General features: G+C 41.0%; 1 protein-coding gene across 1 annotated transcript in view; it reads left to right on the top strand.

Moving 5' to 3' along the window:
• LIPH (lipase H) overlaps window positions 1-24711 on the top strand; it is a 48430-nt gene that overhangs the window by 5034 nt on the left and 18685 nt on the right. The window contains exons 2-6 of the mRNA XM_043875366.1: window positions 10939-11306; window positions 12408-12516; window positions 18003-18104; window positions 20401-20490; window positions 23768-23935. Of these exons, the coding sequence (XP_043731301.1) occupies window positions 10939-11306; window positions 12408-12516; window positions 18003-18104; window positions 20401-20490; window positions 23768-23935 (837 nt within the window). The remainder of the gene's footprint in view (window positions 1-10938; window positions 11307-12407; window positions 12517-18002; window positions 18105-20400; window positions 20491-23767; window positions 23936-24711) is intronic.

Genomic DNA, 24711 nt, shown 5'->3' with positions numbered 1-24711 from the left:
AATGGAGGTCTGTCAACCTCAGTTTCCAAGGTGAAAGAAAGCAAACTGGAAAATTAGGAGCCTGATTTGATTGTGACCGAAAAATGAAATGTCTTCCCAGTCACCTCCAAAAGAATTTTTATCTTTTTTTACTCTCTTTTTTTTTAAAAATAATTTTATCTATCTATTTTTGGATGTACTGGGTCATCGTCCTGCTCGGGTTTTTTTTTTTTTTTCTCTAGTTGCAGCAAGTGGAGGCTACTTTCTGCGGCGTGTGAACTTCTCATTGCAGTAGCTTCCCTTGTGGAGCACGAGGCTCCAGGAAGCGTGAGCTTCAGTAGTTGCAGTTCCCAGGCTCTAGAGCACAGGCTCAGGAGTTGTGGTGCACAGGCTTAGTTGTTCCGAGGTGTGCGGGATCTTCCCGGACCAGGATTCAAACTGTGTCTCCTGCATTGGAGACACCACTGAGCCACCAGGGAAGCACCACCCTTTTCTTTTTTTTTTTTTAATTCTTTCCATGAAAGTATGAAATTACAGGAGGAATTTTTAAAAAATCAGTTTTATTAAGATATAATTCACACACCATACAATCCACCTATTTAATGTGTTTTCTGATATATTCACAGATATATGCAACTGTCACTAGTCAATTTTAGAGCTCTTTCATGACCTCAAAAGGGAACTGAATACCCTTTACTGTACCCCATCTTTCCATCTCCTCCCATCCCCAAGCCCTAAGCAACCACTAATCTACTTTCTGTCTGTATAGATTTCCCTATTTTGGACATTTCTTATGAATGGAATCATATAATATGTGGTCTTTTGTGACTGACATCTTTCACGTGTTATAGTATTTTCAAGATTCATCGTTGTGGCATGTGGAACCATGTTTGTTACCTAAAAGGTATTTATTAGCCAAAAAAACCTGCTTGATATAAAGGTGAAAAAAACACCTATCTGATCAACATTCTAATTACAAGAGTAAAGTATGGTTATTTTCAGGTTTTTTAAAAAAATATGTTTTTTAATTTATTTTTCTGGCTGTGTTGGATCAGGTGGTAGTTGCAGCATACAGGCTCTCTAGCTGTGGCACTGGGGCTTAGTAGTTGAGGCTCATGGGCTTAGCTGCTCTGAGGCATGTGGGATCTTAATTCCTTGCAACTGCCCCTTCATTCAGAGAAGGCAATGGCGACCCACTCCAGTACTCTTGCCTGGAAAATCCCATGGGCAGAGGAGCCTGGTAGGCTACAGTTCATGGTGTCGCTAAGAGTCAGACACGACTGAGTGACTTCACTTTCACTTTTCACTTTCATGCATTGGAGAAGGAAATGGCAGCCCACTCCAGTGTTCTTGCCTGGAGAATCCCAGGGATGGGGAAGCCTGGTGGGCTGCCATCTGTGGGGTCGCACAGAGTCGGATACGACTGAAGCGACTTAGCAGCAGCAGCAGCAGCCCCTTAATTGCAAGGTGGATTCTTAACCACTGGACCATCAGGGAAGTCCCTGTTTTCAGTTATTTTAATTAAAGGAAATGTAAATTTCTTGATATATTAATTTTTTTAGATTAGGGTTGTCTCTGGTTAGTAAGAAAGTCCTGGAAAATTTGTTTTCTTAGGTAGATACCACTTGTCCTTTCAAATCAGCTAGTTTGAAGATCTTAGAATTTCATTTCCTAAAGGAATGCTGGAGTGGGCTAAATGGCTAAGGAATAAGGCACCAACCTCATTTTAATATGAACAAATTGATGAGCCAAATAGATTATTTGTTTTACTTTGTCAGGGAGAAGAACCTCATTTGTATATCTGGCATAAAGCTTCCCTTTTCCAAATCCTTGGTTGAATTAAGGAAACTAAATGATGGAAGGAAGGAATTTATTTAGTACTTGTTTTATGTCAAATCTCATACTAAGTGATTTACTTATTTAGTCTTTATAATCCTATGAGATCAATACTATTAGCCCAATTTATCAATATCGTTAACAATTACTAGTTTTAGAACTTCCCTTGTGGTAAAAAGTGACAGAAAGTGAAGAGGAACTAAAGAGCCTCTTGATGAAGGTAAAAGACAGTAGAAAAAGCTGGCTTAAAACTCAACATTCAGACAACTAAGATCATATCATCCAGTCCTATCATTTCATAGCAAATAGATGGGGAAAATGTGGAAACAATGTCAGATTTCATTTTCTAGGGCTACAAAATCAATGCAGATGATGACTGCAGCCCTGAAATTAAAAGACACTTGCTCCTTGGAAGAATAGCTATGTCAAATCTAGACAGTGTTTTAAAAAGCAGAGACATCACTTTGCTGACAAAGGTCTGTATAGTCAATGCTATGGTTTTTTCTGTAGTCATGTATGGATGTTAAGAGTTGAACCATAAAGAAGGCTGAGTGTGGAAGAATTGACACTTTCAAACTGTGGTGCTGGAGAAGACTCTTTAGAGTCCCTTGGACAGCAAGGAGATCAAACCAGTTGATCTTAAAGGAGATCAACCCTGAATATTCATCGGAAGGACTGACGCTGAAGCTGAAGCTCCAATATTCTGGCCACCTGATGCAAAGAGCTGACTCATTAGAAAAGACCCTGATGCTGGGAAAAATTGAGGGCAAGAGGAGAAGCAGGCAACAGAGGATGAGATGGTTGGATGGCATCACTGACTCAAAAGGACATAAATTTGAGATATGTTAAAACTCAGGGAGATAGTGATGGACGGAGAAGCCTGGCATGCTGCAGTTCATGGGGTCGCGAAGAGTCAGACAAGATTTAGTGGCTGGAGAACAGCAATAACATCTGGTGGTCCAATGATTAAGACTCCGTACTCCCAATGTAGGGGCCCGGGTTCAATCCCTGGTCAGGGAACTAGATTCCACATGCCATAACTAAGACCCGGCACAGCCAAATAAATGAACAGAAAAATAAATAAAATAGTTACTAGTTTTTTGGCATCTACAATGTATCATGTAACACTTTAGATACTTCACAGGCATTTTCTCTCATTCTCACATCAGACCTGACAGCCAGGCTAGGATTAGAGTGTGGCAAGTAAAGCACTCACCAAGTGCAATGTTTGGAAGGGACACCAAAATAGTAATCAAGATAAGTCAACTTATAACTTTTTAATGCAATAAAATACTTTATTTTTGTAATATTTTAATGCAACACAAGTGATACTTTAATATCTAAATATTTTACTATCATTTAATATTTAATGCAAATCATATTATTAATTATATGCATATTATCATGCATAGATGATATTTTAATGCAATATTTTTAAAAGATCAAAATCAACCCAAATCTATGATGAATAGAATGTCAAACATTTTGGTAAGATATATTACTGATCATTTTACTTGTCAGTGTTATTGTACAACAGAAAAAATCATTTCTAATTGTCCTGCATTTCTGGGTCCATGACAACTTACTTCCTTGCTAGCTGGCTTATAAGAGGTGACCACAGTGTATGAACAGATTAAATAAAGGAGGGCTATTTTTCACTTGGTTCAACATATGGGAGGATATTTTGATAAATACATGTATACTTATATAAATATGTATGGGACTTCCCAGGTGTGCTAGTGGTAAATAACCCGCCTGCCAATGCAGAAGACATAAAAGATGCAGGTTGGATCCGTGGGTTGGGGAGATCCCCTGGAGAAGAGCTTGGCAACTCACTGTAGTATTCTTGCCTGGAGAATCCCCATGGACAGAGCAGGCTGTTGGGCTACTGTCCATGGGGTCACAAAGAGTCAGATAGGACTGAAGTAACTTAGCACGCTCATGTAAACATGTACATTTACATGGTGTGTTTTTTCTTTTGCCTTGGGCTCACTATGACTCTGCAAAGCACTGCCTGACAGATTGGCATTATTACGATCATTTTACACATGCAAAACTGAGGACTGGAGAGGTTAGGTAATTAATTAAGAGAAATCACATAGCTCGTAGGCAATGGCGTTGAACGTCAAACCTAGGTCTGTCTCCAAAACCCAGGCTGTTTACAAAATTGTGTTGTGTTTTTGTGTACGACATTAGACCAGAGTTGGCAAGGGCTTCCCAGGTGGTGCAGTGGTCAAGAATTTGCCTGCCATTGCAGGTGATGCAAGAGACATGGGTTCAATTCCTGGGTCAGGAAGATCCCCTACAGTAGGAAATGGCAGCCACTCCAGTATCCTTGCCTGGAAAATTTGGTTAAGATATTAGAGCTGGCAAAGTTTGCCAGAGCTGGCAAACTTCTGTAGAGAGCCATATAGTAAATATTTTCCGCTCTGTGGGACAGTGGTCACTGTTAAACCACTCAATTTTGCCTTATACCAAGAAAACAACTAAAGACAATATGCTAATGATCATGGCTGGATTTGGCCCATGGGCAGTCATGTATTAGATTATAATAAAGTATCTCAGGAACATATAAGTTATCTCTGAAGATGTTATAGCTAGCTTTCCCTGACATCCTATTTGAATATGTTTCTTTTAATTTAACAGAAGGAAGACAGTAAATGATAATCAGGTCTGCCCTACACAAGGGTCTGAATTCATCACTGGATGGGAGATGTCACCCATACAACTGTAATTTTCCGATTGTCAACAGGAAATGGCATTTCTTTTTTTTGTTGTTGTTGTTTTTGTTTTTTGTTTTTTTTTTAGGAAATGGCATTTCAAAGGGACTGAATTTCAAAGTAGTCTGAAGAGTAAAGGCAAAGTTTTTCCCCTTTCAAATAAACTCTAATAGAAGAGGTTAAGCTTTAGAAACCAGTTTAACATGTTCTGCTGAGCTGTTAATACTACCTCTGAGCAAACTCAACTTTGTAACAAAACAACAAAATAAGGAGGTTTGCTTTCTGAAGGGGTGTGTGTGTGTGTGTGTGTGTGTGTGTGTGTGTGTGTGTGTGTGTATGTGAGAGAGAGGTGCTCAGTTGTAATGAGTAGCCCTTCCCTTCTCCAGGAGATCTTCCTAACCCAGGGATTGAACCCAGGTCTCTCATATTACAGGCAGAGTCTTTAAAGTCTGAGCCACCAGAGAAGCCCAAAGTAAAATGTAAAGAACTATATGAGGGTGAAGCAATGTAACAAATTTGCTAGTCACATATATCTACTCCTTACATGCTCTCCAAATTACGTGAGAATTTCAGGCCCAACAACAAGACAAGTTCTTGAGCTTGGTGCTGGGTACACACTACTAGACTGAAAACAGTACAGTGCCCGCCCTAGAGAAGCTTAAACTAATTTGTAACATAGTCCAAAATAAGATAAATGTAATATATTATTTTAAAAATGGTGTTAATTCTGAGAGGAAAAGGTTTAATAACTTGAGGCAATTTTAAGCAAAGAACTTTAGGGCGGAGTGCATGACCTATTATTGTTTGCATATGATTTTCCAGGCTGTGTCTCCTGCAGATATATTTCTAATAATTTCAGTCACAATGCATTTCATGCTTCATTTACTTTATAAACATTATGTCATACACTACATAGTATTTATATGGATCATTCTGAATGGCTGACTAATGTGTTAACAGATTGATATTCATTTATCCAGGAAATATTTGAAGCAAGCCCTGTTCTTGGCACTGGGAACGTAAGAATGGATAAATGGACAAATAGATTAGTTATCTTGGAACTTCTGTGCTAATGGGGGAAGTTATTTCAGAAAAGGAAAAAATGTTTCAGGTTTGTGGTATGAAAAAACAAGTAATATTTAAGGGAAAAAATGGAGTGGAATTCAACACAAGGAAGTAGAACATCTATAAATCCTGGGGGAAAGCATATAAAGTCAGAGCATCATTTAGGCCAAGGAATTCACTTACAGATGAGAATAGTATAGTGAATAGGTTATCCACTAGCCACCCCACACTTTTCCAGCTTAAAAAAAAAGGAGTCAACTTCAATTGTAACTAATCAAACTGTATCCAGGAATGTCTCGGAACAATCAAACAAAAGAAACAGGATAAAATTGTCCTATTGAAAAAATCAACACTTTCTACCAGCCCCAGAGCTTCTGAGGGTTAGATCAAAGGCAGTCCCCCATTCCTAAAGGTGGTTCTGTCCCCCATGCAAGTTTCTTATCCCATGAGCATGGCTGGGGATGGGTGAAGGGCCATCCAGGAGCCTGTCTTGAAATCAAGAGCGAGTCATTCAGGAGCAAATGGAGAAGGCCAGGCAAAGGACTCACTGTGAGCAATGATCTTGTACTTTCTAGAACTAAAACTACATGACCAGGGAAATACAGTTCTAGAAGATAAATGTTATATAAACTTCATCTTCATTGTTCATGGCAGTTCCTGTTCTGTAAAGGCACTCAGGCACTTAAGTAGCAGTTACTGGACCATTGCTCGGAGGGGAAATAAAGGGTTAGGTTCTGGGGAGCCTCTGGTTACAGCATTTTTGTTGACTGATCAATCAATACATAATCTGATTTTATATGTGTTTCTGTTTAAAGACACCATATTTAATATATATCATTTACTTGCTAACATTGAACTCATGGCCAGCTCTATAACTCATACCTGAACAATGCTTATGTAACACCTTTTCTCTGTAAGGTAATATCACAGCCTTTATGAGTTTAGAAACTCCAGCCAGCAGTTGAGGACTATGTTTTCAAACAGAGAAATCACAAAGAAAAGGCACAAGAAGCAAAAAATGTGGCAGTAATAGGCCAGGAAAAGGACATTTGTTGCAAGAGCTGAAATAAGAAGGCAGAGCGTTGGTGTGTTTGACCACTGCTGAGAGTGTTGCGTGGATATTTTTTTTTGCCACTCGGCACGGGTCTGTGCATGATTGCAAAAGCCCCTCAAGTATTGATTTCAGGGGTTACAAATACATTTGGGTTTTATTTTAGGTCTTTAGATAGAGTGTTTACTACTGTGCTTTATCACTTGCAAATATTCTGCATTCTTATTTTATATGCATTCAATATTATGTAATTTTTTTATTTATTAAAAATAAAATTTCTGCCCTCAAGGGCTCTCAGAGGTGTGGGTGGTAATCACACTCCTCTTTCCTCTGGGTTTCAACCAACTGAGAAACTGACCCATGGCTAAAAGTTTATTCAGCTTGATTGTTGACATAGCTGGATTTTGAAAAAGTGGAAACCAAATCATTTTCTCCTTCTAATGCAAAACAGAGGTCCCCTGCTGACCTTTCCCCAAGTGGCAGGGTCTACCTGTCACCAGGGAGGAGGATAGAGGAGAGAAACTATGGAAGGGAAAGAGGGGGCCCTCCTTCCTAGGGAGTGGAGGGGGCATCCCCTGGATGAGGCACACCCAAACTACTGAGATGCAGAGCAGGGGTAAGAAATGTTTGATTTGGGGATTACAACGAATTTTGAGTAGGTGAATTCTCAAATATGAAATTCATGAATAAAGAGGACTGACTGTATTTTGACAGAGGGAACCCAAAATGTACGTTTTACAAGTGTATTTGTGTTCTTGTGAAGTTTGCTCAGCGTTCAAATGTTCTTTCGATGAATTTGTAGGGGAGAAAGTGGTCTCCCCAACCTATTCCTCTGCCATCTTAGCTCCTCCCATGTGTTTGTGTTCTTAAGAAAGGGTTAAGGAGGATATACAATAGAGGAGGCAATACATGAGCAGTAGCTTTCTCATCTTTCTTGGTAGATTAGAAGGAGCTAGAATAGATACACTAAATAGAACAGAAACTCTCTCTGAGTCATATACCAGTACATAGAGGCTTAAATATTTATTTTTAAACCAAAAAAGTAATCACCAGAAGAGCTAGAAGTAATTTTATAACTAATAAAAATCAGGAGGGGAAAAAAAAAATCAGGAGGTAGACATTGGATCAGAGAGAAGTACTGAGTGTGCTAATGCCCTCATTATTCATATCAGAAAGTCATTAGACACCGTCTGGAGTTAACTCAAGCAAGGACTGGGACATAATAAGGAAAGACAACTGTTCTGACAAAGGTCAGCAGCTGGACGCATGGCAGAATTTATTTTCTTTTTTTTTTCCTTTTCTTTTTTTTCAGAATTTAAAAATATGCTCCACAGCAGTCTGAAATACAGTTTCCAGATGCCCCAAACTCCTTGCCAGGAGTTCACAGTGGAGCATAATTAAATCTGAATAAATATACCTACATCTGGAGCACTTCTGCATGTAGCCCACTGACCTACAATCCACACACTGACATCCCATAAAATAGAAAAAAAAGGATTTCATATAAAGTTATAAAGATCAATGCCAGAAAATTTGAAGTGGGCTATAAACTTCCCAGGGTGAGAAAGAAAATACAAATGGAAAAAAACACAAAAGAGCAACAGGCAAAATCCACATAGCAAAAGCAATGGCCTTTTCCAGAGCACAATGCCATTATAAACATAACTAAGACATTTAAAAATACTTGAAGTCACAGCAGTTCTATCAAGTGAAAAATAAATATTTACGTGTTCTGCCCTTCTTGCCTTTCAGTAACTGTCAACTTTAAGGGCTTCTAGAAAGGACCCAGCAGGCCAAAAAGAGCACCCATCCCGTAGACATTGAAGTTGGCAGTTGCTGCTGAAAAACAGCTCTGGCCCCAAACTTCAGGACGCACCTCTGAGCCTTGCAAGTACTCAGATACATGGCTTTATGACACATTGACCTAGTATTGATCATTTGGCTCAAAATGAACAAATACAGTAAATAAGCAATCTCCTTCTTTGGAAAGGGGGCTCTATCTTCCCCAATATGACCTCATTCATAATTAATCTCCACCACATAACTCTCTTGGGCAGGTAGGTAAAGAGAAAAAGATGACATAACTTCCCCAGGCCACCTGGGGTTATGGGTTGTGAGTCGGTCACACAACCAGGAACAGAACCCAGTTTTACTGACGGCTAAGTCCCACAGGCTCAGCCCCACCTAGCCACTCTTCCTTTGCAATAAAATGATTACTTGAACAGTCAATTATTTACTGTTGGGCAACTACAAGCACCAGATAAGTTTCAGTCCAGGTTTTCCTGCAACAAGTAATCTACAGGAAGGGGGAAATCAAAGGGGTCAACTGATGGCGAAAATGTTTACATAGATGAATAAGTCCTGGGTGTATAATGTACAGCATGGTAGTTAAAAATACTGTATTGTATATTTGAAATTTATTGAGAGTTGATTTTAAATGTTCTCTTCTCACACATACACAGGGTGACTAGGTGAGATAATGAGTTAAGTCTTAACTAACCTTATTGTGGTAATCATTTCTTAGTATATATAATATAAAATGATGTCATACACCTTAAACTTACTCAATATTATTTGTCAGTTATGTCTCAATAAAGCTGAGAAAAAAAAGAAAAAGATGGTATTTACATTATGAGCAGGCCTCACTGCACAATCTACTAGACAGTATAAAGTAAAAGGAGGAATATGTGATTTTGGGGCTCAATTTTTAAAAATTATTCATTTATTTATCTATGTCTTCACTGGGTCTTTGTGGCTTTGCGAGAGCTTTCTTTAGTTGCTGCAAGTGGGCACTACTCTTTTTTGGGGTGCACAGGCTTTTCACTGTGGTGGCTTCTCTTGTGCAGAGCACAGGCTCTAGGAGCATGGGCTTGGGAGTTGGTCCATGGTGTGTGAAATCTTCCCGGACCAGGGATCAAACCTGTGTCCAGATGGATTCTTATCCACTTCACCACCAGGGAAGCCCCTGGGGCTCAATTTTTAACCATGTCTTTTCTAGGGTAAGAGATTTCAAAGCCTCCTTAATTTTTTTTGTATGTGGCCATGCTGGGTACACGGAGAGCATGCAAGCGGCCTATCACTCATCACCATCCTTAATTATTTTGCTCTCAAATTATCCCAGATCTGGTCAGTGGAAGCCCCTTCAAGTTGGTTCCTGTGTCCCTGTGACATGTTTTTAAACACTATCTTAATTTCTGCCATAATGAGATGCTTTAAGCTCTTCTTTTTTTAAAAAAAAATTATTTATTTATTTATTTATTTATGGCCATGCTGGGTCTTCATTGTTGCATGGGCTTTTTTTTTAGTTGCTGTGAGCGGGGGCTACTCTGTAGTTGTGATGCTTGGGCTTCTCATGCCAGTGGCCTCTCTCGTTGTGAAGCACAGGCTCTAGGGTACATGGGTTTCAGTAGTTTCAGGCTCTACAGCATGGGCTCAATAGTTGTGATGCCCAGGCTTAGTTGCATGTGGGATCTTCCTGGACCAGGGATCAAACCCGTGTCTCCTGCATTGGCCGGCAGATTCTTTACTGCTTAGCCACCAGGGAAGCCCTCTAAGCTCATCTTAAGCTGTTCTCTTAACATCCCCAGAATTTCTTTTAAGGCCATTCTTCAAGTCCAGTCAGCAGGGTGAATGCTTAAAGATGATGTTTGAGCAAAGAAGGAAAGGCCCGAGAAAGGCCACCATGGTTAACAGTTTCAGATGCGTTTGAAAGGTGCAGAGCCAGGCACACCATGTTCTCCACCACCATTGCAGTTGGGAGCTGTGGACAAGGAGAGATGCTTGGACCCTACAGATTCAGTTACTAAGTCCTCTACTATGTGCTGGGCACAGTGATGGATATATGAGATTAATCATAAGCCACCATTCCAAGGAGACTGTGGTCCTATGGGATAGACATCCATATAAAGCAACATCCATAGTACATCCCTGAAAATGTCTTCACTGGGCTGTCATTGTGGCACAGAGAGGAGCTGGGGAGTTCTGGGTTGAAGGACAGACAGTAACTAAGGCTGGGAGAGTTGGAGAAGGCTTCACTAAGGTAGCTTTTGGGTTATATCTTAAAAGAGGGTAGGATTTTTTAAAAAATTATTTTCTGCATGAAAAAGAAGACACTACTTATGAACTCTAAATCAGATATGATGTTTAAACTTCATTCAACTAGATCCAGCCTCTTGCTAGGTACTGTAGGACACATGGAAAGAACTCCAATGAGTGTAGGACAGAACTCTTATTTGATGTCTGTCTAAGGAAAGAACTGTAATGATACCATCTAATTTTTATTTTCAGACACAGGTGAAACATGTCCTTCATTTACCAAACTGAGTTTTCACAGTGCAGTGGTTGGAACGGGACTAAATGTGAAGTTGATGCTCTACACAAGGAGAAACCCAACCTGCGCAGAAGCCATCAACTCCACAGTTTTGGGAAACTTGAATGTAACTAAGAAAACCACCTTTGTGGTCCATGGATTCAGGCCGACAGGCTCTCCTCCAGTATGGATAGAGGACTTAGTAGAGGGTTTGCTCTCTGTGGAAGACATGAATGTGGTTATTGTTGATTGGAATCGAGGAGCTACTACTGTAATGTACAACCATGCTTCTAGTAAGACCAGAAAAGTGGCAACAGTCTTGAAGGAATTTATCGATCTAATGTTGGTAAGGAGGAATTCTCTTAGATGGTTCAGAGCCAAATTGAAATTGGCTCATTATCTGGATATTTAAAGCCAAGAGGTGTCTACATGACCAGGAGGACTATTTTTGCAGTGTTTTGCAAATGTTAGTTGAATAAGCCCCCAGGAGGGTGTAGGGAAGGGCTGAAGGTAAGGCCCATAGGTATGGCTATTCAGGTTGTGCACTGCACAGGGAATCCATCTAAGCACCATCGTCTCTGTAGACATTGTAGATTTATATATCTATTATAATAATTTTCTAGTGAATGACAGCAAAGTGTCCTGGGGAAGGGACATCTTTTTCTAACTCATATAAAGTTACCTAATGGGTTGGAGAGGTTTCCTGGCTTCACTGCCCAGAGTTTTCTCAACTTTCATAGCTCTTCCTTTTCTTAGACTTGCCAAAAGTTTAGCGATCAGATTATCCAAAACCAAAACTGATATACCCAATCTGATAAAAAGTGATTTGATATCGGGGCTATTTCAGAGAGCCATACCTGGTGGCCACTGTGACCAGGGGTGACATAAATTTTACATGAGCTCCTCAGCTAAGCCACAGCCCTTAGGAAAGGGAATATTAAAATGACTCATGACCAGCTATCCCAGGACTATGGACTATATGCCCTGCCCCTTTCTTTCCTTCCTTCCCTCTCCATGATAATTCATTAACCAAGCCAGCTTGAAGATAAAGGAGTTCATTAAAATATTTGATTGCCCTTCTTCTCAATGGGGAAGGCTTTAAGATGTCTCAGCTTGGTTCCTAGCAGAAGCACGAATGGAGACACCATGGTATAAAAATTAAGGCACAGGTTTGTATTTGGACAGACAAGTTTGAATTCTGTCCTGCTCCCTCCTAGAAGCTGTTTGACCTTGGGAAGATGACTTCAGCCTGGTCAGTTAGTTTCCTCATCTGTATAATCAAAAGAATAGCTTCTAGTTTGTGGGGGTGTTGTGACATTTTAATAAGATAGTGGACATAAGGTGCTTAGAAATATTTCTCCAAAGTCAACAGTTAGGAAATTTCTCCAGGTATTGTCAACTCCTTGGCCCCTCACAATTTTTAACAATGGACCTTTTGAAATTCTAGGCAGAAGGAACTTCTCTGGATGACATTTACATGATTGGAGTAAGTCTAGGAGCCCACATAGCTGGGTTTGTGGGAAAGATGTATGATGGCCAGCTGGGGAGAATTACAGGTAAGAGTTACAGGTAAGGCTTCCTGTGAATGGGCACAGGATAACCAGCCTGTGAACTGTGTTTCCTGGGGGAGCATGATACAGGAAATCCAAGTCCTTGGGTTCCAAGTCAGCTCTTCCAATTAGTTAACTACTCTGAGCAAATGTCCTCTTGTGCAAAGGGAAGACCATAGTAGTAACTGACTTCAGCAGTATTAAATTTATTATTTAATAAAATATGTGCACTTTATTAATTGTGTATGCTGTAGAAAAGTTTGATGCTGACTTTATTTCTCTTATGGCTACAGAAACAACTATGTCACATGATGGGGATTTTGCCCCAAGCAGATGGCCTTCCTTTCATTTAATCCAAGATTGTTTAAACTAGTATCTAATATAGCCCCAGGCATAGCTGGAGCTTCAGGGTAGGAAAATGAGATGGAAATTATGTTGTCTGGAGCTTACTCTGTGACTATCAGCTGTCAGACCAAGACTGAATAAAAACCCTCAGAAACACAGCAGGTGAAACTCCAAAGAAAGATCCCCTTGCTGGGTTCACTTGCCTAGTGCTCAGTAACTTTCCACAGTGACAGACGAAGGGCTGAGGGAGGCTTTCTCTTTCAGAGAGGCAAAGCTTCTGGCCATCCATATCTTTTCCAGAATCGATCCTTACACTGAGATAGCCATTCCAAATCTAGGCAATCTGGAAGGCAGAACTGAATGGAAGGAGGGAGGGGAAAGGTAAATGATTCAAACCAACTACAATTGAGAGGTAACCCTTTAGAGTCACAGGACTGAATGTGGTATTTAAGTTGACATGTGGCCCTGGGCTAGTCTTCTGGCCCGCCCCGCCCCGCCTCCCCCACCCTTCTGTCTGTCTGTTGGTCTGTCTCTCTCTCTCACATACATATGTACTCCACATTGGCTGGGTGTCTTCTAACCCTGGTACTTGAGGTCACATTTTTTCCTGGGCTATTTTTTTTTCCTCACTTTCACTCCGAATGCCAAGGTTGCCCTCATGTTATTCACCTGCTTTCCTAGGTAAGCAAAATGTTTTTTCAGTTTTTTAAAAAATATTTATTTATTTGGCTGTCCTGGGTCTTAGTTGTGGCACAAGGTTTCAGCATTCAGGATCTTTAGCTGCAACACGCTAACTCTTAGCTGTGGCGATGTGGAATGGAACCTGGGATCCCTGCATTCGAAGCGTGGAATCTTGGCCACTGGACCATCAGGAAAGTCCCTCTTTTTCAATTTTTAAAATTATTACTATAATGTTTTAGAAGGCAACACGTGTTTACTTTTTAAAAATTCATTTTTCCTTATGGGTACAAAGGAAAATGGCTCAAATTTGCTTGTTATCTTTATCTGTTGGGAGCTTCTCCTCTGGGAGCCGGGACTTTTCCCAGTGGTGTGTTTAGAAGCTGATCAGCTGTCCACACAAACACACACACACACAAATAAATTTATAGCATTTGCTGATTCTATGATGTAAATAATCCCACTGTGGCTGATTTTCAGCTACTGACCTGACGTCACTGACCAGAAAGTTTGGGGAGAGAAAAGCTAAATGGGCTGTCCAGTGTTAGCGCTGGGGGCTCCAGCCCATCACTGCCTTATTCTATCTACCCCCTAATTTTGCTCCTCAGCCTCGCAGCAAGCCTGTTCCCACAACTACTTTGGATAGAAATACAATGTAACCTGGCCTCTGACCATGGAAATTCCCCAAGCCAGCTTCCCCTCCACCCTGGGCCCATGCAGCCCTGCTTTGTGACCTGGACTCAGCCCACAGTCTGCAGCTCCATTTTCTGTCTCCTCTGACTGCCCCATGTTCTCCCAGTTCCTCATCCTCACTGAGCCCCAACGTCAAATTCACCTGTTCCCAAGCGCTTGTCTCAGGGGTAAAGCGTTTCCCTTCCCCACTCACCTCCAACTGCCCTTCTTGAGTGGGATCACTGGATTGTGGGGCGGGAAAGACATAATTCACTCCCAACTCCTAAGAACCGGGCGGTTCTGCTTGCTAACTATCTAGGCCAGAGTGTCTGATTCATCTCTTTCATTTCCCCTTTTGTCTTCTGTTCTTGCTTTTTCTTTTCCTCTCCAAGCACGTCTCCTGGTATTACTTTTCATTAATTTCTTCAAACAAGATGAATAGGTTTAAAAACATTTCAAGTACCTACATCACTTGATAATACATTAAATTTGATTCTTATGAAAATCATCTTGGAGTGTTGGATACAATACTGACATGCTGAATCATGATCTCTGGTCTTGGGATCCAAAAGTCTGTACTTTTATTTATTTTTTTAAAAGTAACTTAAGCCTAGTTTTCTTATCTTTTTAAAAAACATTTAATTAATGTATTTATTTGGCTGCACTGGGTCTTTCTTATTTGGGTCTTTGTTGTGGCATGTGGGATCTAGTTCCCTTACCAGGGATAGAACCAGGGCCCCCTGCACTGGGAGTGTGAATTCTTAGCTACCAGACCACCAGGAAGTCCCAGGAGTCTGCTTTTAACCAGAAGATTCAGGTGGTCTGAATGCCATACATTAAAAAGTGACCACAGATCTGTGTTGTCCAATATAGTAGCCATGAGCTGTGTGTACCATTGAGTACCTGAAATGTAGCTAATGCAAACTGAGATGTGCTATAAATACAAAGCACACACTGGATCTTGAAAAAAATATATTAAAAAAATTTGAAAAATATATTAAAATATATGAAATGTCTTATTAAAAATGAAAGATATATTAGAATATATTAAAATATGAAAAAAGTTATGAAAATATTAAAGTTTCATGAAATTTGCAGTTTACAAAAAAATATATTAAAATATACCTTAAATATATTTAAAAAATTGGATTTTTTATATTCATTACATGTTGAAATGAAATTTTACTGCTATATTGGGTTAAATAAAATGCATTATTAAAATCAGTTTTCTTTGTTTTTCACTTTTAAAAAGTGGTTGCTAGAAAATTTTAAACTATATATGTGGCTCACATTATATTTCTATTAGATAGTACTGCCTTGGAGAGTTAGTTCATGGTGACCTTTGGGATGGGAGTAAGGGAGGCCCCTAAAGCCACCTGTAATACATTGGACATTTGTCCTGGGAAGAGGTCTGAGGTCCAGGGCTTTCATCAGATTCTCAAACTGGTTACTTTTGTGATCAAAACCAGGGATCACTAGCTAGACACTTTGCTGGCGATCACAGAGCAACAAGAAAGAGCTCCATTTTGTTGGTTTTGTTTCTGTTCTGTAATAATCTCAGTATTCTGAATTTAGATATAGGAGTGCCTTGGTAAGCCTTCTGAAGTAGCAAGTAATTCTACCTCTGTTTTGCAGATAAGGAAACTGAGGTTCAGAGAAGTGAAGTAACCTGCCTAAAATCACACAGCTGGTTAATGCTAGGTTTGGGGCTCATGTCACTTCTATCCAACTTCAGTGATCTCTGCTCACACAAAATATGCAGCTTTTTAAGGATAGTTTGTGATTTCTGGCTGACAGTGTAAGCTGATCATTTGCTATGACTTTTCTCTAAGGAGATCATATGTCCAAGTTTACTGTGACATTCCTCATTTGTGTCTTCAGTCCTGGCGTAATTATTAATAGCAGCTTTATCACTTTTGAAATTGCCCTGGTTTGGACTTTATACGGTAAGCCAGTCTATCGGCCATGAATCTGGAGGCTGCTATAAACTGAGGCTCTTACTGTTCATTTTCTCAGGCAGGAAGTGCTGCTGTTTTATGTGAGGAGGGGGAGGCTTCCCCAGCAAGGTGTTTCTGAGGTTCTGAGTTTCTCATGCTTCATAGGATCCACGTGGGGTCTCACTGATAAGATGGCTTGCTCGTTATGTCAACCAAGCCAGCAAGGAATAAATCACAGTGATCCTTGAGACTGACCAAATTGCCCAGATGGCATCGTGTTATCTCACTGGCACCTATCTTCTCAAAGCTGTGGAATCTTCTCAGATTCTAGACCTCCACTGCGTGACCATCCCCTCAGAGAATTTTTCATTGGTGGAGTATAAGAAGGACTCTGTCAGAAAGGGAGGACGCTGGTCCTCCTTAAGAGCCAGTCACCCTCTCTTTTCCCTCTAATAAATTTCCCTTTTCTTGCCTGACTGCCTGGCTCGCTCTCTTTTTCTCTGTACTTGCCTTAAAATGCTGTGCTGATATCCTATGGACTTGGGTACCTGGTTATTGATCCACCCCCTCCCACATCAGTTTCAGCTGGGAGCAGACAGAAGAGGAAGAAAAATTGGGGGAGAAAAAGACAGGGCGATAAGAAAAGGAGGCAGATAATGATATACCTCAAGGAATCTAGGGTGTTAGCTGAGGAGAAATGGAGAGACTGGGGCTAGAACCAGGACTGCTGAGGCAAAGATACTATCTCTTGGGTTTTATAGCACTGGGGATAGGAGATGTCATTTAAAATGATCTTCATAGATAAAAACTTGGGGGGACATCCCTTGAAACCGTTTCCACTCCAGGTAAGTTTCTAGTTAGTAGGGCCTTTGGGATCTTCTGGTGTTTTTAGTGTGTGGTTACATCATCACAGGAGCTGCTCTCTTGTTTTGGCAGCTGTTTCATAATGATGGTGAGGAACATCCCACTGACATTGACCAAGAGCAAGGAATCAGCTCAGGCATTTATGGAGTGGGTTAACTGTGCAGGAACTGACACACACAACTTATTTCCCTCCTCCATATCTGGTCTAATGCCTGGCCTGACAAATGAGTCTCACACTTTCCCACTCAGTTTGCCAAACCCAATTAATGGAAATAAAAAGCTCAGCGGAGAGAGCTGGTTGCATTGTGAGACTGTGGCTCTGGTTAAGACACTTGAACCTCAGTTCATTCACATGTAAAATAGGAATGACAATAGCTACCTTGCCTCCCTCCCAGGCTTCTGATGTAAGCTGGTAAATGTGAATAAAAATGGAAACAATAAAGGAGTTTTTTTAATAACAAGGAAGAGAAGTGAAGTTCTAGGTTATTTAAAATGGGATAAACATAAGTACTGTGTTCACTTTGTTTATGCACCCTTGGATGCTTTTTTTCCTGAGGAACCAGTTTATCCCCGTCACTGGTCCCCATCTGTCTGTGCACTCCCTACTGTGGGGGCCCACACAGGTACACCTCCAGGGAATTCTTTGGCAGGCCAGTGGTTAAGACTTCAAGCTCTCACTGCCAAGGATGTGGGTTTAATCCCTGGTCGGGGAACTAAGATTCCACAGGCCACGTCGCTCGGCAAAAAGAAAAAGGTACACCTCCGGAGGGAGTCTGGCTGCATTCTCAAGGGGGTGCTGCGAGGGTAACCACCTCCACTGTGGGAAAAGGCTATGGGGCTGTGGAAAGGAGCCTGACACAGCAGGATGGGAATGTGAGTGCCTGACCACCAGGGGTGCCCTGCAGCCTGTGAACCATCCTCACCAGGAGGGATCAAAAGCCCGCTGCAGGTGACTCATGGCGTGGGGCTGCCAAGCCAACTCTGTTTTCCTTGCAGGTCTGGACCCTGCGGGCCCTTTATTCAACGGGAAACCTCCAGAGGACAGATTAGATCCCAGAGACGCACAATTCGTTGATGTCATCCATTCTGACACAGACGGTAACATTCTTGTCTTTGTGGGTCAGTGACCACCTCCCCCCCCAAACTCCCAAAGAGTCTCTCCCTGTGGGGATGCTCATGCAGAGGCGGATCAGGTTCCTCCAGATTCCCTCTTTACCTACAGGGCAGGCTTCCAAATCCACAGGAAGATTGAAGGGAAGTGGTTTTATGCAGGCATCTAGGACCTCCTGAAGGAGTGGGGGTGCCCTTCTCATTACCTCTTACTTGTAAAGTGATTGTCTTGACCCATCAAGGAATGAGAGGCTGGTTTGCACACCATGGACAAATGTTTCCATAAGTGCAACTCGGTTTGGATGCATGATTTTCTGTGTTTTTTTTTGTTCTTTCTCATTATTTCCTTAAGTTGAAAGATTAAGTTAAGCATTGTGTCTCTCCACACAGAACATTTCCTAAAAATATATATATATATATATATATATATATATATATATATTTATTTATTTATTTGGCTGCTCTGGGTCTTAGTTGTGGCATGTGGGATCATTTCCTAAAAAAAAAAAAAGGTTATATATTTATTTGGCTGCTCCGGGTCTTGGTTGTGGGCATGTAGGATCTAGTCCTCTGACCAGGGAATGAACCTGGGCCCTCTGCACTGGGAATGCAGAGTCTTAGCCACTGAATCACCAGGGAAGTCCCCCCACAGAGCATTTCTGAACTGCCTAGACCTCTCCAGCTCTCTGTAGATCTTCCTGGCTATTTCTGTCTTTCATGGTGTTGATTTAATTTCCAATACTGGGTACATAATGTGGGGATTGGGCTGATGTTAAAGGTGGGTCTTTATATCCAGATGTCTGGGAGGAGAGCTGGAGTAGGCACTTAGCTGGAGTAGGCACTTAGGGAGGGCAGAGGGGACAGAATGACAGAGTGGTCATTCAGTAGTACATCCCTTTTGTGATACAACCACCTTGACTGGCTATCATGGGCACTCTGGGGTGGTATTGTGTGACTTAGAATAAATGTCTCTGTGAAATGGCTTGTTTTATAGCATGTGAAGTGTTATCTAATTTGGATGCAGTACCTCAATGCCATTTTAATTCTGGATGGCACAGAGTAATTTATTTTTTGTTTTTGGAAAGAAAGTAAATGAGGAAAAAAGTATAAGTTTTGCAGGCAGAGGTGGACTCAAACCCCAGGTTTTGTTCTTTCTGGTGGTGTCATGTTTGTTCCGTAAGTCCTCTGAGCCCCAGAATCTTCATACTTACTTCATCTGAATTTACCAATGGTTACTCTTCAGACATTGTGAATACTAGAAGAAAACTGTATAAAACCCCTAGTATCACACCCACGGACACATGTATTGTCTCAATATATAATAGTGGGCTTCCCAGGTGGTGATAGTGGTAAAGAACTTGCCTGGCAATGCAGGAGACATAAGAGATGAGGGTTGGATCTCTGGGTTGGGGAAGTCTCCTGGAGGAGGGCATGACAACCCACTCCAGTATTCTTGGCTGGAGAATCCCCATGGACAGAGGAGCCTGGCGGGCTCTAGTCCATAGGGTTGCAAAGAGTTAGACATGACTGAGCATGCACGCATATTATTATTGCAATGATACACTATATATGTGTATACATATATACACATACATTCATATATATAATCTTTTAATCAAGGATTTTTTTTATTACTTTGGAGTTAGAAGGTTAAACAGAATAAGCAATTATTAAATCTATCTATAATTTTCTAGGTCTCCATTTTCTAGAAGAGTTTCCAACCTTTTAATCGTCCTTGATCCATCAGTTTTAAGGGTTTCTCCTACTAAGTGAAGGTTTCCTGTTTCTTATTCACTAAACACTTACACAAATGCAATTAGAGGCTCAGGAATCACCCAGCAATAAGCGTGTTCCAGCCAAATATAAACATGAAACTTATCATTTTATCAGTGATGCAGTGAATGAGGGCCAAAACTCTCATTTCCAGAAATATCAGACATAAATTCTGTTACCAGCTTCCTAGTCTCTTACTTAGAAATCCCTGCTTTCTAGCTATCTGGTTGCTGTGCTGTGCTTAGTCGCTCAGTTGTGTCTGACTCTTTGTGATTCCATGGACTGTAGCCCACCAGGCTCCTCTGTCCATGGGGATTCTCCTGGCAAGAACACTGGAGTGGGTTAAAACTATCTGGCTAACTTTGGACAAAATATTTAAATAGGTATAATGACAACAATAGCAGCAATGACAAGAATAAGACAATCCCTGCCTATATCCTGTTGCAGGCAAATGAGCTATGAGATGGGAAGAGTTCAAAGCAGTATGAAAGCATAGTATATTCTCTTTTAGCACTGGGCTACAAGAAACCATTAGGAAACATAGACTTCTACCCAAATGGAGGATTGGATCAACCTGGTTGCCCCAAAACAATATTTGGAGGTAAGTATAGATCTTTATATTGTGCCAAACAGTGGTTTTAAAAGGGTGTATTTTAAAAATCTGATTATCATTCTATGTGGGATTTTTTTTTTTTCAATATTTATTTATTTGGCTGCTTCAGGTCTTAGTTTCGGATCTTCCTTGCTCCATGTGGGATCTTTCTTTGTGGCATTTGGACTTTCTTTTCTTGCTGTGAAGCTCGGCTCTCTACTGAGGCACTCCAGTTCTGGAGCATGCAGGCTCAGTTGCCCCATGGCATGTGGGAATATTAGTTTTCCCAGCAGGGATCGAACCCTCATCCCCTGCATTGCAAGGTGGATTCTTAACTACTGGACAGACCACCAGGGAAATCCCAATGGGAAATTGTTTTTTTTTTTTTTTTAAAGATTTATTTTTTGGCTGTGGTAGGTCTTCACTGTTGCACTCAGGGTTTCTCTAGTTGCAGTGCGTGGGACTTCTCATTGCAGTGGCTTCTCTTGTTGCAGAGCACCGGCTCTCGGTCCTCGGGCTTCAGTAGCTGCAGTGTGTAGGTTCAGTAGCTGTGGCTCATGGGCTCTAGAGCTCAGGCTCAACAGTCGTGGAGCAAGGGTTAGCTGTTCTGCTGCATGTGGAATCTTCCCGGACCAGGAATTGGACCTGTGTCCCTTGGAGTGCAAGGTGGGTTCTCAACCACTGACCACCAGGAAAGCCCTGTGGAATTGTTATTAACTAAAAATAAATTTTCTGAGATGATAGAGGTGGTCCAACTGTAAATTATAAATAAAACATTACTGCTTAAATATACTACTTTAAAAAAGCATCACCGTATGATTAAAAAACTTTTATGAATTATTTCTCTCTCTTGAAAAGGTACGTCTTTGACTTAGACATTCCATATCTGGCAATCTCTCCTAGAGGAATAATGGAAAATGCAGTAAAAAAATCAGAGTGCAAAGATGTTCAACACAGGATTATTTATCTCCAACATAGGAAAATTATTAAATAGCATGGCGCACCCTAAGCAAAGGGATATAATTTTAAAAAACATGTTGTTAGTTTAATGAAAATATTTCCAATATGAAATATTTACAAAGTGAAAAAGAGACAAAATTAAACAGCATAAATAAAACAAACAAACAAAAAATCCTACTTTGTTTTTTAAGTGTATATTTGGACATGTGTAAGTATAGAAAAAAAGACTAAACATTGAATGCTCCAAATAATTATTAGTGGTGATTTCTGGATATTGGATTTCTCTGTGATTTTTAGGTCAAAATTTGCTATTATGTTATATTTTCTGAATGAGCATGTGTTAGTTTTACAATGAGAAAAAACTCACAGAATAGGTAGTTAGAGGACAACATTAAAGTGTGATGAGGGGACAAAATTTAAAAAAAAACCCTAAGTGCTCTGAATCTGTATTGCACAATTATTAGATATAACTAAACAATCATGGAAATAATTCTAGGAAAAAAAATGATCTTGATACAAAAATAATAGCTGTATATGGTCCCATGGAAATGATGTAGTATTTGAAAACGATCCAGATGAAATGACGTTAAGTAGGGCAACCATATTGTACTATAAATAGTGTGTGTTCAGTTGTACCATAAATGGTATATGTTCAAATCCTATCCTGTGTCCTGTAGTGTAACAACGTCCAAGAACAGCCAAAGATAATGTGCTTTGCTGCTAAAGGACATCCTCCAAGGTGTTATTAACTTCATTGTTACTGCAAGTGGAGGTTCCAGGAACAATAATTAAATGTTGATTTGTCAGATTTTACTCCAGCCAGCTTGGCTGCACGCTTCTCTCTTTTGCCCAGTTTACTTCCTTTTGTCCTTCACTAATTCCTTCTATGGACATACATGGGCTCTGGAGGAAGAAGAAACATTGATCTGACTCCAGCGCCCAGTGCCTCTTCAACTACTGGCTCATAATTACAACTCCTCTGTTATGTGGTTCACTGTCTGTTATTTAAAAATTCTTATTTGAGTACTCGTCCTTGGGACCCAGTTCCCATTTCTCTGTGACTTCACCATCTGACTTATCGACCTTCTGACAAACCTCCCTGTACTCCAGTCCTTCATCAGCTCCAATTCTTCTGCGCTTCATCACCCTCCTCTCACCATTGCACCACATGGCACCCGCCAAGAATTCACCTGCATTTGTCTGTCACCTCTTCTTACCCATTTCTGGCTTTCAGTGCCACATCCTATTTTTCAGCTCCTCTCACTTCACCTTTCACCTTTGTAGCAGAACTGGAGCCCCTGCCACTTATCTGCTCTCATGAGCGCCCTGTGCACCCCCAGGCCCTTAGGTCTCTGCCACGTGAGCCCCTATCTTTGCTTGGGCACATTCTGGAGAAGTCATGGATTCTTGTTGATCGAGTACAAGGTCCAGGCAAACTTGTTCACTTCTCCACGGCCCTCAAGACCCTCAGTAATGCCAGAAAAGCCTCGTGCTTATCTCCTGCTGACTCCCTTATGATCACTCCTTGTGCTTCTATTCCAAATACCTCCCAAGCTATAAACCCTCACCTCTCAGAGCTGAGTTAGGTTTGACTTTTGTACCTTGATCAAGGTCCCACCTGAAGGAGCCTTCTTATCTCTCCTAACCTTAGATCACAAAGTTGGTCTTTATATCCGTTTCTCCATCCAACCCTGGGGGGAAGCACCCTCCATGCTTTCTTACAGCTACCTCCTCTCTTTGCCCTTCTTGGGGGTCTTTCTCTACCAGTTGCTCCCCAATGCCTTCTTTCTCTGATATCTTTACTGGTTTAAATGTGCTTCTTTCTGCTAAAAATCTCCAAGGGACCTCTGACTACCCTGACATTTCAGTGACAAAGGAAGGACAGAGTCAAATCCTTGAACACCTCTGAGTCTCAATGTCGTGCCAGGTAAAATAGGGATAATCATGCCTCTCTTTTCACTTACTGTTTGTCAGCATGAATCCTGATCTATTGGGTTTTGTAAGGATTAAATGGGATCAACTACACTGGAGCCATTAGCACAGTGCCTGGTGTGTAAGAGACATGATCAATTATATGGGTGAACAATATACAAGGGACTTCTCTAGTGGTCCAGTGTCTGGGACTCTGTGCTCTCAATGCTGGGGTTTGGGGTTCAATCCCTGGTTGAGGAGCTGGATCCCACATGCCCCAACTAAAGATCCCATGTGCCACAGCTAAGACTTGGTGCAGCCAAATAAATTTTACAAAGAACAAAAAACAATATGCGATGCACTATTTATTATTAAATGCTACAACTATTCTTTGATTATTCCTTATACAACCAAGGAATGCAGTATTTTAAGTGTGACCACCAGAGGTCCGTGTATCTGTACCTTTCTTCCTTGAGAGAGAACTGCACCATCACCGCGTATCCCTGTGACTCCTACCGGGATTATAGGAACGGCAAGTGCGTCAACTGTGGCAAACCACAGACGGAGCCCTGTCCTGTTCTGGGTAAGTCCAGCCAGCAGTTTCCCACTCTGATTAACAAAGAGCTAATTTCTGGTAGGATCCCAGCACCATTTTAACCATCTAAAAACGGGCCTGAATATCCTGTGTCTTAATTTCCTTAGCTTTTTCTAGCCAATAATGCTGTAAAGTACTCTGGAGTCTCCTGATACTAAAGAATGTTAGAAAAGCAATCTACATAGGATTTCATCCAGAAGGGAGTGCCACCTCCCTGGATACTTTATTCTAGCAAGAAAAAGAAGGTTCCAGAAAAGTTTCATCTTACGTAGTCTACTCCCGTAGGGTTAGGAACACCCTTCTCCAGGCATACAACCTCTCTGTTAAGGGAGGGTCTTACAGGGTGACCCCTTCTAACAAGTCATATCTGTTAATGCTCCCACATCACACTCCAGTGTTCTGTACATGTACACAAATACAGGGTGAGCTGGAGTAATGTCCATGGAGGCTACTTGGATATTTGCTAAGGGTTAGTGGAAATATTCCAGGTGGTGAAGACTTTGCAACTAAATGGTCATGACAATTTTCTAATTGTTCCCAAAGGAAAAACTCAAGTTAACATCAGGGCAGGCTATGGAGAAGGGGTTCTCAACCTTGACTGTATATTTGAATATGGAGCTTTTAAAAAATATTGATGCCTGGGTCCCAGAATGCAGAGGCCACTCCCTAAGCAGTGGGAAAAGGGGAGAGAGAGAGGCCCCAATACTAGCCCTTAGCCTCATTCCTGCTGGCACAGTCACAAAGAAGGATGTTCTCTTGCCTCT

Source organism: Cervus elaphus, chromosome 19 (assembly GCF_910594005.1).
Source record: "Cervus elaphus chromosome 19, mCerEla1.1, whole genome shotgun sequence".
NCBI lineage: Eukaryota > Metazoa > Chordata > Mammalia > Artiodactyla > Cervidae > Cervus > Cervus elaphus.
Note: the sequence above shows the minus strand (reverse complement) of the source record. Positions and strands in the feature narration are given on the sequence as shown.